Genomic DNA, 15,041 nt, shown 5'->3' with positions numbered 1-15,041 from the left:
TGGGACCAGTATGGGACTGGTATGGGACTGGTATGGGGCACTGGAACCACTATGGGACTGGTATGGGGCAATGGAACCAGTATGGGCTGGAGCGAGCAGCCCGAGAAGAGACCGACCATCGACCAGGTCTTCGACCAGGTGAGACCAGTACGGCACCAGTATGGCACTGGGGAGACCAGTATGCGACTGGTATGGAACTGGTGAGACTGGTATGGGACTGGTATGGGACTGGTATGGAGTGATGGAACCAGTATGGGACTGGTGTGGGCTGGAGCGAGCAGCCCGAGAAGAGACCCACCATCGACCAGGTCTTCCACCAGGTGAGACCAGTATGGGACTGGTGAGACCGGTATGGGACTGGTGAGACCAGTATGGGACCAGTATGGGACTGGTGAGACCAGTATGGGACTGGTGAGACCAGTATGGGACCGGTGTGGGACTGGTATGGCACTGGTGTGGGCTGGAGCGAGCAGCCCGAGAAGAGACCCACCATCGACCAGGTCTTCGACCAGGTGAGACCAGTACGGGACTGGTGAGACCGGTATGGGACCAGTATGGGAGTGGTGAGACACACCTGGGGCACTGGGACCAGTATGGAACCAGTATGGGACTGGTATGGGGCGATGGAACCAGTATGAGATTGGTATGGGCTGGAGCGAGCAGCCCGAGAAGAGACCCACCATCGACCAGGTCTTCGACCAGGTGAGACCAGTACGGCACCAGTATGGCACTGGGGACACCGGTATGGGACTGGTATGGAGTGATGGAACCAGTATGGGACCAGTATGGGACTGGTATGGAGTGATGGAACCAGTATGGGACCAGTATGGGACTGGTATGGGGCACCGGTGTGGGCTGGAGCGAGCAGCCCGAGAAGAGACCCACCATCGACCAGGTCTTCGACCAGGTGAGACCAGTACGGGACTGGTGAGACCAGTATGGGACCAGTATGGGACTGGTGAGACCAGTATGGGACCAGTATGGGACTGGTGGGACCAGTATGGGACCAGTATGGGAGTGGTGAGACCAGTATGGGACTGGTGAGACCAGTATGGGTCTCTGTGTGGTTCTGTGGGGTCCCTGTGAAGTTCCATGATGATCCATGGGGTCTCCATGGGGTCTCCATGAGGTCCTATGGGGTTTCCATGGGATTCCATGAGGTTCCATGGAGTTCCATGGGGTTCTGTGGAGTTCTATGGAGTTCTATGGGGTTCTATGGAGTTCTATGGGGTTCCATGAGATTCCATGAGGTTCTATGGGGTCTCCATATTGTTTCCATGGGGTTCTATGAGTTTCCATGGAATTCCAGGAGGTCCTACAGGGTTCCATGGGATTCCATGGGATTCCATGAGGTTCTATGGGGTTCCATGGAGCTTCTATGGGGTTCCATGAGGTTCTACGGGGTCTCCATGGGGTTTCCCATGGGTTTCTGACCCACACACTTTTTTGGGGCAGTTTAAGGGCATCAACAAGGGCCGCAAGACCAACATCATCGACCCCGTGGAGTCTCCATGCGGTTCTACGGGGTTCCATGGGATTCCATGAGATTCCATGGAATTCTATGGGGTCTCCATGGGGTTCCATGGGGTTTCATGAGGTTCTATGGGGTTCTATGGGGTCTCCATGGGGTCTCCATGAGTTTCCATGGAGTTCCATGAGGTTCTATGGAATTCTATGGGGTCTCCATGGGGTTCCATGGGGTTTCATGAGGTTCTACGGGGTTCTATGGGGTCTCCATGGGGTTCCATGGGTTTCCATGGAGTTCCATGAGGTTCTATGGAGTTCTATGGGGTTCTATGAGATTCCATGGGGTCTCCATGGGTTTCCATGAGGTTCTATTGGAATCTGTGGGGTCTTCATGGGGTTTCATGAGGTTCTACAGGGTTCCATGAGGTTCCATGGGGTTTCATGAGGTTCCATGGGGTTCCATGAGGTTCTATGGGGTCTCCATGGGTTTCTATGAGGTTCTATGGGAATCCACGGGGTTTCCACGGCATTCTATGAGGTTCCATGGGGTCTCCATGGGTTTCTGACCCACACAATTTTTTTGGGGCAGTTCAAGGGCATCAACAAGTGCCGCAAGACCAACATCACCGACCCCGTGGGGCTCCCTGGGGCTCTGTGGGGTCTCCGTGGGGTTCCATGAGGTTCCATGGAATGCTATGGGGTCTCCATGGGGTTTCATGAGGTTCTATGGGGTTCTATGGGGTCTCCATGGGGTCTCCATGAGTTTCCATGGAGTTCCATGAGGTTCTATGGAGTTCTATAGGGTTCTATGAGATTCCATGGGGTCTCCATGGGTTTCCATGAGGTTCTATTGGAATCTATGGGGTCTTCATGGGGTTTCATGAGGTTCTACAGGGTTCCATGAGGTTCCATGGGGTTCCATGAGGTTCTATGGGGATTCCATGGAATTCTATGAGGTTCCATGGGGTCTCCATGGGTTTCCCATGGGTTTCTGACCCACACAATTTTTTTGGGGCAGTTCAAGGGCATCAACAAGGGCCGCAAGACCAACATCATCGACTCGATGCTGCGCATGCTGGAGCAGTACAGCAGCAACCTGGAGGACCTGATCCGCGAGCGCACCGAGGAGCTCGAGATCGAGAAGCAGAAGACCGACAAGCTGCTGACCCAGATGCTGCCGCCGTGGGTGGCCACGGGGGGCCGGGGGTGGCCACGGAGGGCCGGGGGTGGTCACTGGGGGGCCGGGGGTGGCCACAGGGGCCGGGGGTGGTCACTGTGGGGCCGGGGATGGTCACTGTGGGGGGTGGGTGGTCACTGTGGGGGTGGGTGTCACCCCATGGATGCCACATGAAGATTTGGGGTGGAGGGACCTTCAGACAGTCAGCCGGCCTGATCTGTGGGGCAGGGGGGGTCAGTGGGGTGGGAGGGGTCAGGGGGGTCACCAGGAGAAGTTTGGGGTCAGCCGTGACCCACTGACCCCACCCAGATCCATGGGGCAGGAGAGGTCAGTGGGGCAGGAGGGGTCAAGGGGGTCACCAGGAGAAGGTTGGGGTCAGCCGTGACCCACTGACCCCACCCAGATCCATGGGGCAGGAGAGGTCAGTGGGGCAGGAGGGGTCAAGGGGGTCACCAGGAGAAGTGTGGGGTCAGCCTTGACCCACTGACCCCACACTGAGGTATGGGTCAGCAGAAGGTCGAGGTGGTCACTGTGGACAGATTATGGCCAGCCTTGACCCCTTGACCAAGGCGGTCACTCAACCTTGACCCCTTGACCCAGGTGGTCACTCAACCTTGACCCCTTGATCGAGGTGGTCAGTGTGGACAGGTGGTGGTCAACCTTGACCCCTTGACCCAGGTGGTCACTCAACCGTGACCCCTTGACCAAGGTGGTCACTCAACCTTGACCCCTTGACCAAGGTGGCAGGACAAGGTGAAGGTGGTCACCAAGGACAGGTTGGGGTCAACCTTGACCCCCTGACCCACCCAGAGCTATGGGTCAGCAGATGGCCAAAGTGACCCTTGGAGACCCTTGTGGTCAGTTTTGACCCACTGACCCACCCAGATCCATGGGTCAGCAGATGGCCAAAGAGCCCCTTGTGGTCAACCTTGACTAACTCCCAGATCCATGGCCAAAGTGACCACTGGAGACCCCTGTGGTCAGTTTTGACCCCCTGACCCACCCAGATCCATGGGTCAGCAGATGGCCAAAGAGCCCCTTGTGGTCAACCTTGACCAACTCCCAGATCCATGGCCAAAGTGACCACTGGAGACCCCTGTGGTCAGTTCTGACCCACTGACCCACCCAGACCCGTGGTCAAAGTGACCACTGGAGACCCTTGTGGTCAGTTTTGACCCACTGACCCACCCAGATCTATGGGTCAGCAGATGGCCAAAGTGCCCCTTGTGGTCAGTTTTGACCCACTGACCCATCCAGATCCATGGGTCAGCAGATGGCCAAAGCCCTCCTTGTGGTCAGTTTTGACCCACTGACCCACCCAGATCCATGGGTCAGCAGATGGCCAAAGCCCTCCTTGTGGTCAGTTTTGACCCCCTGACCTACCCAGATCCATGGGTCAGCAGATGGCCAAAGTGACCCTTGGAGACCCTTGTGGTCAGTTTTGACCCACTGACCCACCCAGATCCATGGGTCAGCAGATGGCCAAAGCCCCCCTTGTGGTCAGTTTTGACCCACTGACCCACCCAGACCCATGGGTCAGCAGATGGCCAAAGCCCTCCTTGTGGTCAGTTTTGACCCCACTGACCCCTGCGGGTCACCAGGAGCTCCCAGCGGCCGCAGTGTCCACTCGCTGCCCCCCGGGTGACCCCGCTGACCACTGGGTGACCCCGCTGACCACTGGGTGACCCCGCTGACCCCCGGGCAGGTCGGTGGCCGAGGCGCTGAAGATGGGGACGCCGGTGGAGCCCGAGTACTTCGAGGAGGTGACGCTGTACTTCAGCGACATCGTGGGCTTCACCACCATCTCGGCCATGAGCGAGCCCATCGAGGTGGTGGACCTGCTCAACGACCTCTACACGCTCTTCGACGCCATCATCGGCTCCCACGACGTCTACAAGGTGACCGCGGCCGCGCTGGCCACCGTCATGGTGGTCACTCAGTCATGGGGTCATGGTGGCCACCTCAGGATGGGGGTTGGGGTCAGTGGTAGCATCAAAAAATGACCATGGCTGTGGTGGCCACACTCATGGTGGTCACTCGGTCATGGGGTCATGGGTGGCCATCTCGGGATGGGGGTTGGTGGTCACAAGGTGACCACGGCTGCGGCCACGCCGTCACGGTGGTCACTCAGTCATGGGTGTGGAGTGGTCATCTCAGGATGGGGGTTGGGGTCAGTGGTGGTGGCCACAAGGTGACCACGGCAGTGGTGGCCACGGTCATGGTGGTCACTCGGTCATGGGTGGCCACCTCAGGATGGGGGTTGGGGTCAGTGGGGGCATCTAACGATGACCACAGCTGTGGTCACATGGTCATGGTGGTCACTCAGTCATGGGTGGTCATCTCAGGTTGGGCGTTGGGGTCAGTGGTGGTGGGTACAAGGTGGTGGCCACGGTCAAGGTGGCCCCATGGCCATGGTCGAGGTGACCCCATGGACCTCTAGGGTGACCCCATGGCCATGGTCAAGGTGACCCCATGGTCAAGGTGGCCTCATGGCCATGGTCAAGGTGACAACATGGAGCTGCCCATGGTGGCCCAATGGCCGTGGTCAAGGTGGCCCCATGGTCAAGGTGGCCCCAGGGACCTCTAGAGGTGACCCCATGGTCAAGGTGACAACACTGAGCTGCCCGTGGTGGCCCCATGGCCATGATCAAGGTGCCCCATGGACCACCTGGAGATGACCCATGGCCATGGTCAAGGTGACATCCTTGAGCTGCTCAAGATGGCCCCATGACCATGGTCTAGGTGGCCCCATGGCCATGGTCAAGGTGACCTCATGGCCATGGTCAATATGGCTCCATGGCTGTGGTTGAGGTGGCCCCAGGGACCTCTAGAGGTGACCTCATGGTCAAGGTGACCTCCTTGAGCTGCTCAAGGTGTCCCCATGGTCAAGGTGACCCCATGGCCATGGTCAAGGTGACCCCATGGTCAAGGTGACCCCATGGCCATGGTCAAGGTGACCCCATGGAGCTCTAGAGGTGGCGTCATGGCCATGGTCAAGGTGACCCCATGGTCAAGGTGACCTCATGGCCATGGTCAAGGTGACCTCCTTGAGCTGCCCATGGTGGCCCCATGGCCATGGTCGAGGTGACCCCATGGAGCTGCTCAAGGTGACCCCATGGCCATGGTCAAGGTGGCCCCATGGACCTCTAGAGGTGACCCCATGGCCATGGTCAAGGTGGCCCCATGGACCTCTAGAGGTGACCCCATGGTCAAGGTGACCCCATGGAGCTCTAGAGGTGACCTTATGGCCATGGTCAAGGTGGCCCCATGGTCAAGGTGACCTCATGGCCATGGTCAAGGTGGCCCCATGGTCAAGGTGACCTCCTTGAGCTGCTCAAGGTGGCCCCATGGACCTCTAGAGGTGACCCCATGGTCAAGGTGACCCCATGGAGCTCTAGAGGTGATCTCATGGCCATGGTCAAGGTGACCTCATGGCCATGGTCAAGGTGACCCCATTGAGCTCTAGGGGTGGCCCCATGGTCAAGGTGGCCCCATGGAGCTCTAGAGGTGACCCCATGGCCATGGTCAAGGTGACCCCATGGAGCTCTAGAGATGACCTCATGGCCATGGTCAAGGTGGCCCCATGGTGAAGGTGACCTCGAGCTGCTCGAGGTGTCCCCAAGGTGCTCCAAGCCACGCCCTTGGCACTGCCCACCGAGAACGGACACGCCCACCGCACAAAGACCCCGACGCCCACGGGGCCGTGGGCGTGTCCCCGTGGGCGTGTCCCGGCGGGTGTGTCCCGGTGGGCGTGCCCACGCCCTGACCCGCCCCCATGCCCCTCCCCCGGCCAGGTGGAGACCATCGGCGACGCCTACATGGTGGCCTCGGGGCTGCCCAAGCGCAACGGCAACCGGCACGCCGGCGAGATCGCCAACATGTCGCTGGACATCCTCAGCTCCGTGGGCACCTTCAAGATGCGCCACATGCCCGAGGTGCCCGTGCGCATCCGCATCGGGCTGCACTCGGGTAGGCCCCGCCCCTGGCCACGCCCCCGACCCGCTGGACACGCCCCCTCCCCATTGGCCACGCCCCAACATGCCATGGCCACGCCCCCGGGGGTGGGCAGAGGTTGGGTGACGGCGCCTTGGCCAACGGGCAATGGGTGGGGTTGGGTGGGGCGTGGTGGCCACACCCCTGGACACGCCCATTGGGCACGCCCAATTGGTGAGCGCTCAGTGGCCACGCCCCTCATTGGACACGCCCAACTTGTGAGTGCTCAGTGGCCACGCCCCTCATTGGGCACGCCCAATTGGTGAGCACTCAGTGGCCACGCCCCTCATTGGACACGCCCAACTTGTGATTGCTCAGTGGCCACGCCCCTCATTGGACACGCCCAACTTGTGATTGCTCAGTGGCCACGCCCCTCATTGGGCACGCCCAACTTGTGATTGCTCAGTGGCCACGCCCCTCACTGGGCACGCCCAACTTGTGACTGCTCAGTGGCCACGCCCCTCATTGGACACGCCCAATTTGGGCAACGCTCAATGTGGGCGTGACCCATTGGAGACATTTGGGACACTCCCATTATAGGACACGCCCCAAAGGCCACGCCCACTGTGACCACACCCACTGTGACCACACCCTAATTGGCCACACCCATATATGGCCACACCTCATTGGCCACATCCAGTGCACCCACACCCTCATTGGTCACACCCATCTATGGCCACACCCACTGCAACCACACCCTCAGGACCATGCCCCATTTGCCACACCCATCTATGACCACACCCCATTTGGCCACGCCCCATTGGCCACACCCAACTCCTTGGCCAACCCTTGATGCTCATCAACTGTTGACCCCGCCCCTTCCATGACCCCGCCCCTTTGTGACCCCACCCCATTTGTGGCCACGCCCCCTGTGACCCCGCCCCCTGTGGCCCCGCCCCCAGGGCCGTGCGTGGCGGGCGTGGTGGGGCTGACGATGCCGCGGTACTGCCTGTTCGGGGACACCGTCAACACCGCGTCACGCATGGAGTCCACGGGCCTGCGTGAGTGACACGGGACAGGGACACGGGGATGGGGACACGGGGACAGGGACACGGGACAGGGACAGGGACACGGGACAGGGACACGGGACACGGGACAGGGACAGGGACACGGGACAGGGACACGGGACAGGGACACGGGACACGGGACACGGGACACGGGACACGGGACAGGGACACGGGACAGGGACAGGGACACGGGACACGGGACAGGGACACGGGACAGGGACACGGGACACGGGACAGGGACACGGGACATGGGACACGGGACAGGGACAGGGACACGGGACAGGGACACGGGACAGGGACACGGGACAGGGACACGGGACACGGGACAGGGACAGGGACACGGGACAGGGACACGGGACAGGGACACGGGACACGGGACAGGGACACGGGACATGGGACACGGGACAGGGACACGGGACAGGGACAGGGACACGGGACAGGGACACGGGACATGGGACAGGGACACGGGACGGGGACACGGGACAGGGACACGGGACACGGGACAGGGACACGGGACATGGGACAGGGACAGGGACACGGGACAGGGACACGGGACAGGGACACGGGACAGGGACAGGGACACGGGACGGGGACACGGGACAGGGACACGGGACACGGGACAGGGACACGGGACATGGGACAGGGACACGGGACGGGGACACGGGACAGGGACACGGGACACGGGACAGGGACACGGGACATGGGACAGGGACACGGGACAGGGACACGGGACACGGGACAGGGACACGGGACAGGGACAGGGACACGGGACAGGGACACGGGACAGGGACAGGGACAGGGACAGGGACACGGGACAGGGACACGGGACAGGGACAGGGACACGGGACAGGGACACGGGACAGGGACACGGGACAGGGACAGGGACACGGGACAGGGACACGGGACATGGGACAGGGACACGGGACGGGGACACGGGACAGGGACACGGGACACGGGACAGGGACACGGGACGGGGACAGGGACACGGGACACGGGACAGGGACACGGGACGGGGACACGGGACAGGGACATGGGACAGGGACACGGGACAGGGACACGGGACAGGGACAGGGACACGGGACAGGGACACGGGACAGGGACATGGGACAGGGACACGGGACAGGGACACGGGACAGGGACACGGGACACGGGACGGGGACACGGGACAGGGACACGGGACAGGGACACGGGACAGGGACAGGGACACGGGACAGGGACACGGGACAGGGACAGGGACACGGGACAGGGACACGGGACAGGGACACGGGACAGGGACAGGGACACGGGACAGGGACACGGGACATGGGACAGGGACACGGGACGGGGACACGGGACAGGGACACGGGACACGGGACAGGGACACGGGACGGGGACAGGGACACGGGACACGGGACAGGGACACGGGACGGGGACACGGGACAGGGACATGGGACAGGGACACGGGACAGGGACACGGGACAGGGACAGGGACACGGGACAGGGACACGGGACAGGGACATGGGACAGGGACACGGGACAGGGACACGGGACAGGGACACGGGACACGGGACGGGGACACGGGACAGGGACACGGGACAGGGACAGGGACACGGGACAGGGACACGGGACAGGGACAGGGACAGGGACACGGGACAGGGACACGGGACAGGGACAGGGACAGGGACAGGGACAGGGACACGGGACAGGGACAGGGACACGGGACACGGGACACGGGACAGGGACAGGGACAGGGACAGGGACAGGGACACGGGACACGGCCATCGGGACTTTTGGGGTTTTGGGGGGGAAGGTTGGTTTTTTTTTTACATTTTCTGGGGTTTTTGGGTTTTTTGTGGGGTTTTTGTGGCATTTTTTAGGGGGTTTTCTTGGGGGGTTTTTTGGGGGTTTATTTTGGGGGATTTTTGGGGTTATTTTGGGGTCGGGGTCACTGATGGGGTTTTGGGGATTTTTGGGGTTTTGGTTGTTTCGGGATCCATGGGGTTTTTTTGGGGTTATTTTTGAGTGGGTTTTTTTTTGGTTTTTGGTGTTTTTCCGTTTTTTTTTTTTTTTGGGGGTTTTTTTTTTATTTTATTTTTTAAAGGTTTTTCTGGGGTTTTTTTGGTTTATTTCTGGATTTTTTGGGTTATTTTGGGGTGTTTTGGGGTTTTTTTTTCTGGTTTTGGTGTGGGGTGTTGGGGCTTTTTTGAGGGTTTTTTGGGCTCTCTTGAGGATTTTTTTGGGCTTTTTTAAAGGATTTTTTGGGGGGGGTTGGGGGTTTTTTGGGTTTTTTTCCTGGAGGGGATTTTTTTGGGGTTTATTTCTGGATTTTTGGGGTTATTTTGGGGTGTTTTGGGGGTTTTTCTCTGGTTTTGGTGTGGGGTGTTGGGGTTTTGTTGAGGTTTTTTGGGGGCTTTTCTGGAGATTTTTGGGGGGATTTTTGAGGGTTTTTTGGGTTTTTTTTCCTGGAGGGGATTTTTTGGGGTTTATTTCTGGATTTTTTGGGTTATTTTGGGATGTTTTTGGGGTCCCAAACCCCCCTTTCCCCCCCAGCCTCTCGCATCCACGTGACCCAGCACACCGGGGGGGCTGCGGGGTCGGGGTCACTGAGGGGTTTTTGGGATTTTTTGGGTTTTTGGGGGTTTTAGGATCCATGGGGTTTTTTGGGGGTTATTTTTGTTTTTTGGGTTTTTTTTTTTTGGCTTTTTGGTGGGGTTTTTTTGAGATTTTTTTGGGTGGTTTTTGGGGTTTTTTAAATTTCTTTTCATGTTTTTTAGGGAGGTTTTTTTTTTTAGTTTTTTGGTGGTTTTTTGGGTTGTTTTGGGGTGGTTTTGGGGTCCCTAACCCCCCTTTCCCCCCCAGCCTATCGCATCCACGTGAACCAGCGCACGGTGGCCATCCTGCTCTCGCTGCAGGAGGGCTTCAAGGTCGACATCCGCGGCAAGACCGAGCTCAAGGTGAGCCCAAAACACCCCAAAACACCCCAAAAACGCCCCAAAAACCCAAAGAGAGCCCAGAGCCGCATGGAAAACCCCAAATACAGCAAAAAAGCCCCACAAATACAACCAAAAACCCCACAAATACAGCCCAAAACACCCCAAAACCCCAAAGAGAGCCCAGAGCCGCATGGAAAACCCCAAATACAGCAAAAAAACCCCACAAATACAGCCCAAAACACCTCAAATACAGCCCCAAAAATCCAAATACAGCCCAAAAACCACAAATAGAGCCCAAAAACCACAAAATACACCCCAAAACCACCTGGAAAACCCCAAATGTAGCCCAGAACCGCCCGGAAAACCCCAAATACAGCTCAAAAAACCCCAAAAAACAATCCAAAACCACCTGGAAAACCCCAAATAGAGCCAGAACTGCCTGAAAAATCTCAAAATCAGGCAAAAAACCCCCCCCAAAACGCTCAAAAAAACACCAAATGTAGCCCAGAACCACCTGGAAACCCCCAAATACAGCCCAAAAAACCCCAAATACAGCCCAAAATCACTTGAAAAACCCCAAAATCAGCCCCAAAACACCCCAAAACACCCCAAAAACACCTGCAAACCCCAAAGAGAGCCCAGAACTGCTGAAAAAATCTCAAAATCAGGCAAAACACCCCCAAAACGCTCAAAAAACACCAAATGTAGCCCAGAACCGCCTGGAAACCCCCAAATACAGCCAAAAAAACCCCAAACACAGTCCAGAACCACTTGAAAAACCCCAAAATCAGCCCCAAAACACCCCAAAACACCCCAAAAATGCCCCGAAAACCCCAAATCGAGCCCAGAGCCACCTGGAAAACCCAAATACAGCCAAAAAACCCCAAATACACCCCAAAACCACCTAAAAAAACCCCAAACAGAGCCCAGAACCGCCTGAAAAAATCTCAAAATCAGGCAGAAAAACCCCCCAAAATGCTCAAAAACCCCAAATAGAGCCCAGAACCACCTGGAAACCCCCAATACAGCCAAAAAACCCCAAATACAGTCCAGAACCACTTGAAAAATCCCAAAATCAGCCCAAAACTGCCTGAAAACCCCAAACAGAGCCCAGAGCCGCATGGAAAACCCCAAATACAGCCCAAAAAACCCCAAATACAGCTCAAAAAAAACCCAAATACAGCCCAAAAACCCCAAATACAGCCAGAAAGCCCAAATACAGCCCAAAAACCCCAAAGACAGCCCAAAAACCCCAAATACAGCCCAAAACCCCAAATACAGCCCAAAAACCCCAAATACAGCTCAAAAAACCCCAAATACAGCCAGAAACCCCAAATACAGCTCAAAAAAACCCAAATACAGCCCAAAAACCCCAAACACAGCCCAAAAACCCCAAATACAGCCCAAAAACCCCAACACAGCCCAAAAAACCCCAATACAGCCCAAAACCCCCCATATACAGCCCAAAACCCCAAATACAGCCAAAAACCCCAAACACAGCCAAAAAAACCCCAAATACAGCCCAAAACCCCCCAAATACAGCCCAAAACCCCAAATACAGACCAGAAACCCCAAAGAGAGCCCAGAACCACTTGAAAAACCCCAAATACAGCAAAAAAACCGCCTGGAAAACCCCAAATACAGCCCAAAACTGCCTGAAAAACCCAAAACCAGCCCAAAACACCCAAATAAAACCCAAAGCACCCCAAAACCGCCCAGAAAATCCAAATATAGCCCAAAACCGCCTGAAAAACCCCAAAATCAGACCCCAAACACAATCTATAGGGTAAAGGAGTGGAGAACACCTACTGGCTGTGGCCGTACCTGACCCCATAACCCCATTCCTGACCCCATACCTGACCCTATAACCCATACCTGACCCTAATAACTGACCCTATAACCCCATACCTGACCCTATAATTTGTAGGGTAAGGGCGTGGAGGACACCTACTGGCTGTGCCTGTACCTGACCCCATAATTGACTGACCCCATACCTGACCCTATAACTGACCCTATAATCTGTAGGGTAAGGGCGTGGAGGGACACCTACTGGCTGTGCCTGTACCTTGACCCTATAACTGACCCCATAACCCCTTCCTGACCCCATAACCCCATAAATTCCCCTATAATTTGTAGGGTAAGGGCGTGGAGGACACCTACTGGCTGTGCCTGTACCTGACCCCCATTCCTGACCCCATAACCCCATACCTGACCCCATAACCCCATACCTGACCCTATAACTGACCCTATAATTTGTAGGGTAAGGGCGTGGAGGACACCTACTGGCTCGTGGGCCGCGAGGGATTCACCAAACCCATCCCCACCCCCCCCCGACCTCCTGCCGGGGTGAGCGCGCTGTGGGGCCGGTTATGGGGTTTGGGGTCGGCTTTGGGGTTTGGGATCAGCTTGGGGTTATGGGGTCGGCTTTGGGGTTATGGGGTTTGGGGTCGGTTATGGGGTTTGGGGTCAGCTTGGGGTTTGGGGCTATGGGGTCGGTTATGGGGTCGGTTATGGGGTTTGGGGCTATGGGGCCGGTTATGGGGTTTGGGATCGGCTTTGGGGTTTGGGGCTATGGGGTCGGTTATGGGGTTTGGGGTCGGCTTTGGGGTTATGGGGTTTGGGGTCATGGGGTTTGGGGTTATGGGGCGGTTATGGGGTCAGCTTTCTGGTTTGGGGTCATGGGGCCGGTTATGGGGTCGGTTATGGGGTTTGGGGCTATGGGGCCGGTTATGGGGTCGGCTTTGGGGTTATGGGGTTTGGGGTTATGGGGTTTGGGGTCATGGGGCCGGTTATGGGGGTCAGCTTTGGGGTCTGGGGTCATGGGGCCGGTTATGGAGCGGGCTTTGGGGTTTGGGGTTACTGGGGCCGGGTTTGGGGTCAGGGGTTATGGGGTATGGGGTTATGGGGTTTGGGGTTATGGGGTTATGGGGGTTGGGGTTATGGGGTTATGTGGGTTGGGGTTATGGGGTTTGGGGTTATGGGACGGTTATGGGGGCCGGCTTTGGGGTTGGCTTTGGGGTTATGGGGTCAGGTTATGGGTTATAGGGTCGGGTTTGGGGTTATGGGGTTAGCTTTGGGGTTTGGGGCTATGGGGTCGGGTTATGGGTTATGGGGTTATGGGGTCAGCTTTGGGGTTATGGGTTTTGGGTTATGGGGTGAGTGGGGCCAGTATAGGATGAGGTTTGGGGTGTGCGGTTACGGGGTTACAGGGTTTGGGATCAGGTTTGGGGTTATGGGGTCGGGTTTGTGGTCAGTTTGGGGTCATGGGGTGATGGGGTTTGGGGTTATGAGGTTATGGGGCTGGTTATGGGGTTTGGGGTCAGCTTTGGGTTTGGGGTCGGGTTATGGGGTTTGGGGTTGGCTTTGGGGTCAGGTTTGGGGTTTGGGCTTTGGGGTTATGGGGTTGGTTATGGGGTTATAGTGTTTGGGGTTATGGGGTCGGGTTTGGGTTTGGGGTCGGGTTATGGGGTTTGGGTTGGCTTTGGGTCAGGTTTGGGGTTTGGGCTTTGGGGTTATGGGGTTGGTTATGGGGTTATAGTGTTTGGGGTTATGGGGTCGGGTTTGGGGTTTGGGGTCTGGGGTTATGGGGTTTGGGGTTGGCTTTGGGGTCAGGTTTGGGGTTTGGGCTTTGGGGTTATGGGTTGGTTATGGGGTTATAGTGTTTGGGGTTATGGGGTCGGCTTTGGGGTTTGGGGTTGGCTTTGGGGTCAGGTTTGGGGTTTGGGGTTATGGGGTCAGCTTTGGGGTTATGGGTGTTGGTTATGGGGTTATAATGTTTGGGGTTTGGGGTCGGGTTTGGGGTCGGGTTATGGGGTTTGGGGTCAGGTTTGGGGCTTTGGGTTATGGGGTGGGTTATGGGGTTATAGTGTTTGGGTTATGGGGTCGGGTTTGGGGTTATGGGGTTTGGGGTTATGGGGTGATTAAGCAGGTAAGGGGTTATTGGGTTATGGGGCAACCACAGGATCGGGGTGAAAATCCCCAAAAAACACCCCGAAAACCCCTCAAAAAAACCCCAAAAAACCCCAAAAAACCGCCCAAAAAACCCCAAATCCCCCGAATTGGGCAGCGCGAGCAACCACGGGCTGAGCCTGGACGAGATCCCGGCCGAGCGGCGCCGCAAGCTCGAGAAGGCGCGGCCGGGGCAGGGCGCTGAAATAGCCCCGCCCACCAGGTGAGCAGGCCACGCCCACCGACACAAACCCTGCCCCCGCCACAAACCCCGCCCACCGGGTGAGTTGGCCCCGCCCACCGGGTGAGCTGACCACGCCACCACCCCAAACCCCACCCACCGCCCCAAACCCCGCCCACCAGGTGAGCAGGTCCCGCCCACCACCCCAAATCCCGCCCACCAGGTCAGCAGACCCCGCCCACTGCCGCAAACCCCGCCACCGGGTGAGCAGGGACAGAAACCCCGCCCACCAGGTGAGCAGGCCACGCCCACCGCCACAAACCCCGCCCCCACCACAAGCCCCGCCCACCAGGTGA

At 57.8% G+C, this 15,041-nt stretch overlaps 1 protein-coding gene across 1 annotated transcript in view; it reads left to right on the top strand.

Moving 5' to 3' along the window:
• Positions 1-15,041, top strand: part of LOC135287322 (retinal guanylyl cyclase 1-like) — a 33,328-nt gene extending 18,287 nt beyond the window's left edge. Inside the window, 9 exon segments of the mRNA XM_064400664.1 lie at positions 2,486-2,649; positions 4,350-4,542; positions 6,439-6,613; positions 7,540-7,638; positions 10,483-10,577; positions 12,816-12,881; positions 12,883-12,902; positions 14,623-14,727; positions 14,909-15,041. Of these exon segments, the coding sequence (XP_064256734.1) occupies positions 2,486-2,649; positions 4,350-4,542; positions 6,439-6,613; positions 7,540-7,638; positions 10,483-10,577; positions 12,816-12,881; positions 12,883-12,902; positions 14,623-14,727; positions 14,909-15,041 (1,050 nt within the window).

The sequence above is a fragment of the Passer domesticus genome, chromosome 29 (assembly GCF_036417665.1).
Source record: "Passer domesticus isolate bPasDom1 chromosome 29, bPasDom1.hap1, whole genome shotgun sequence".
Taxonomy (NCBI): domain Eukaryota; kingdom Metazoa; phylum Chordata; class Aves; order Passeriformes; family Passeridae; genus Passer; species Passer domesticus.
The sequence above is the reverse complement of the archived record's forward strand: the minus strand, read 5'-3'. Positions and strand labels throughout refer to the sequence as shown.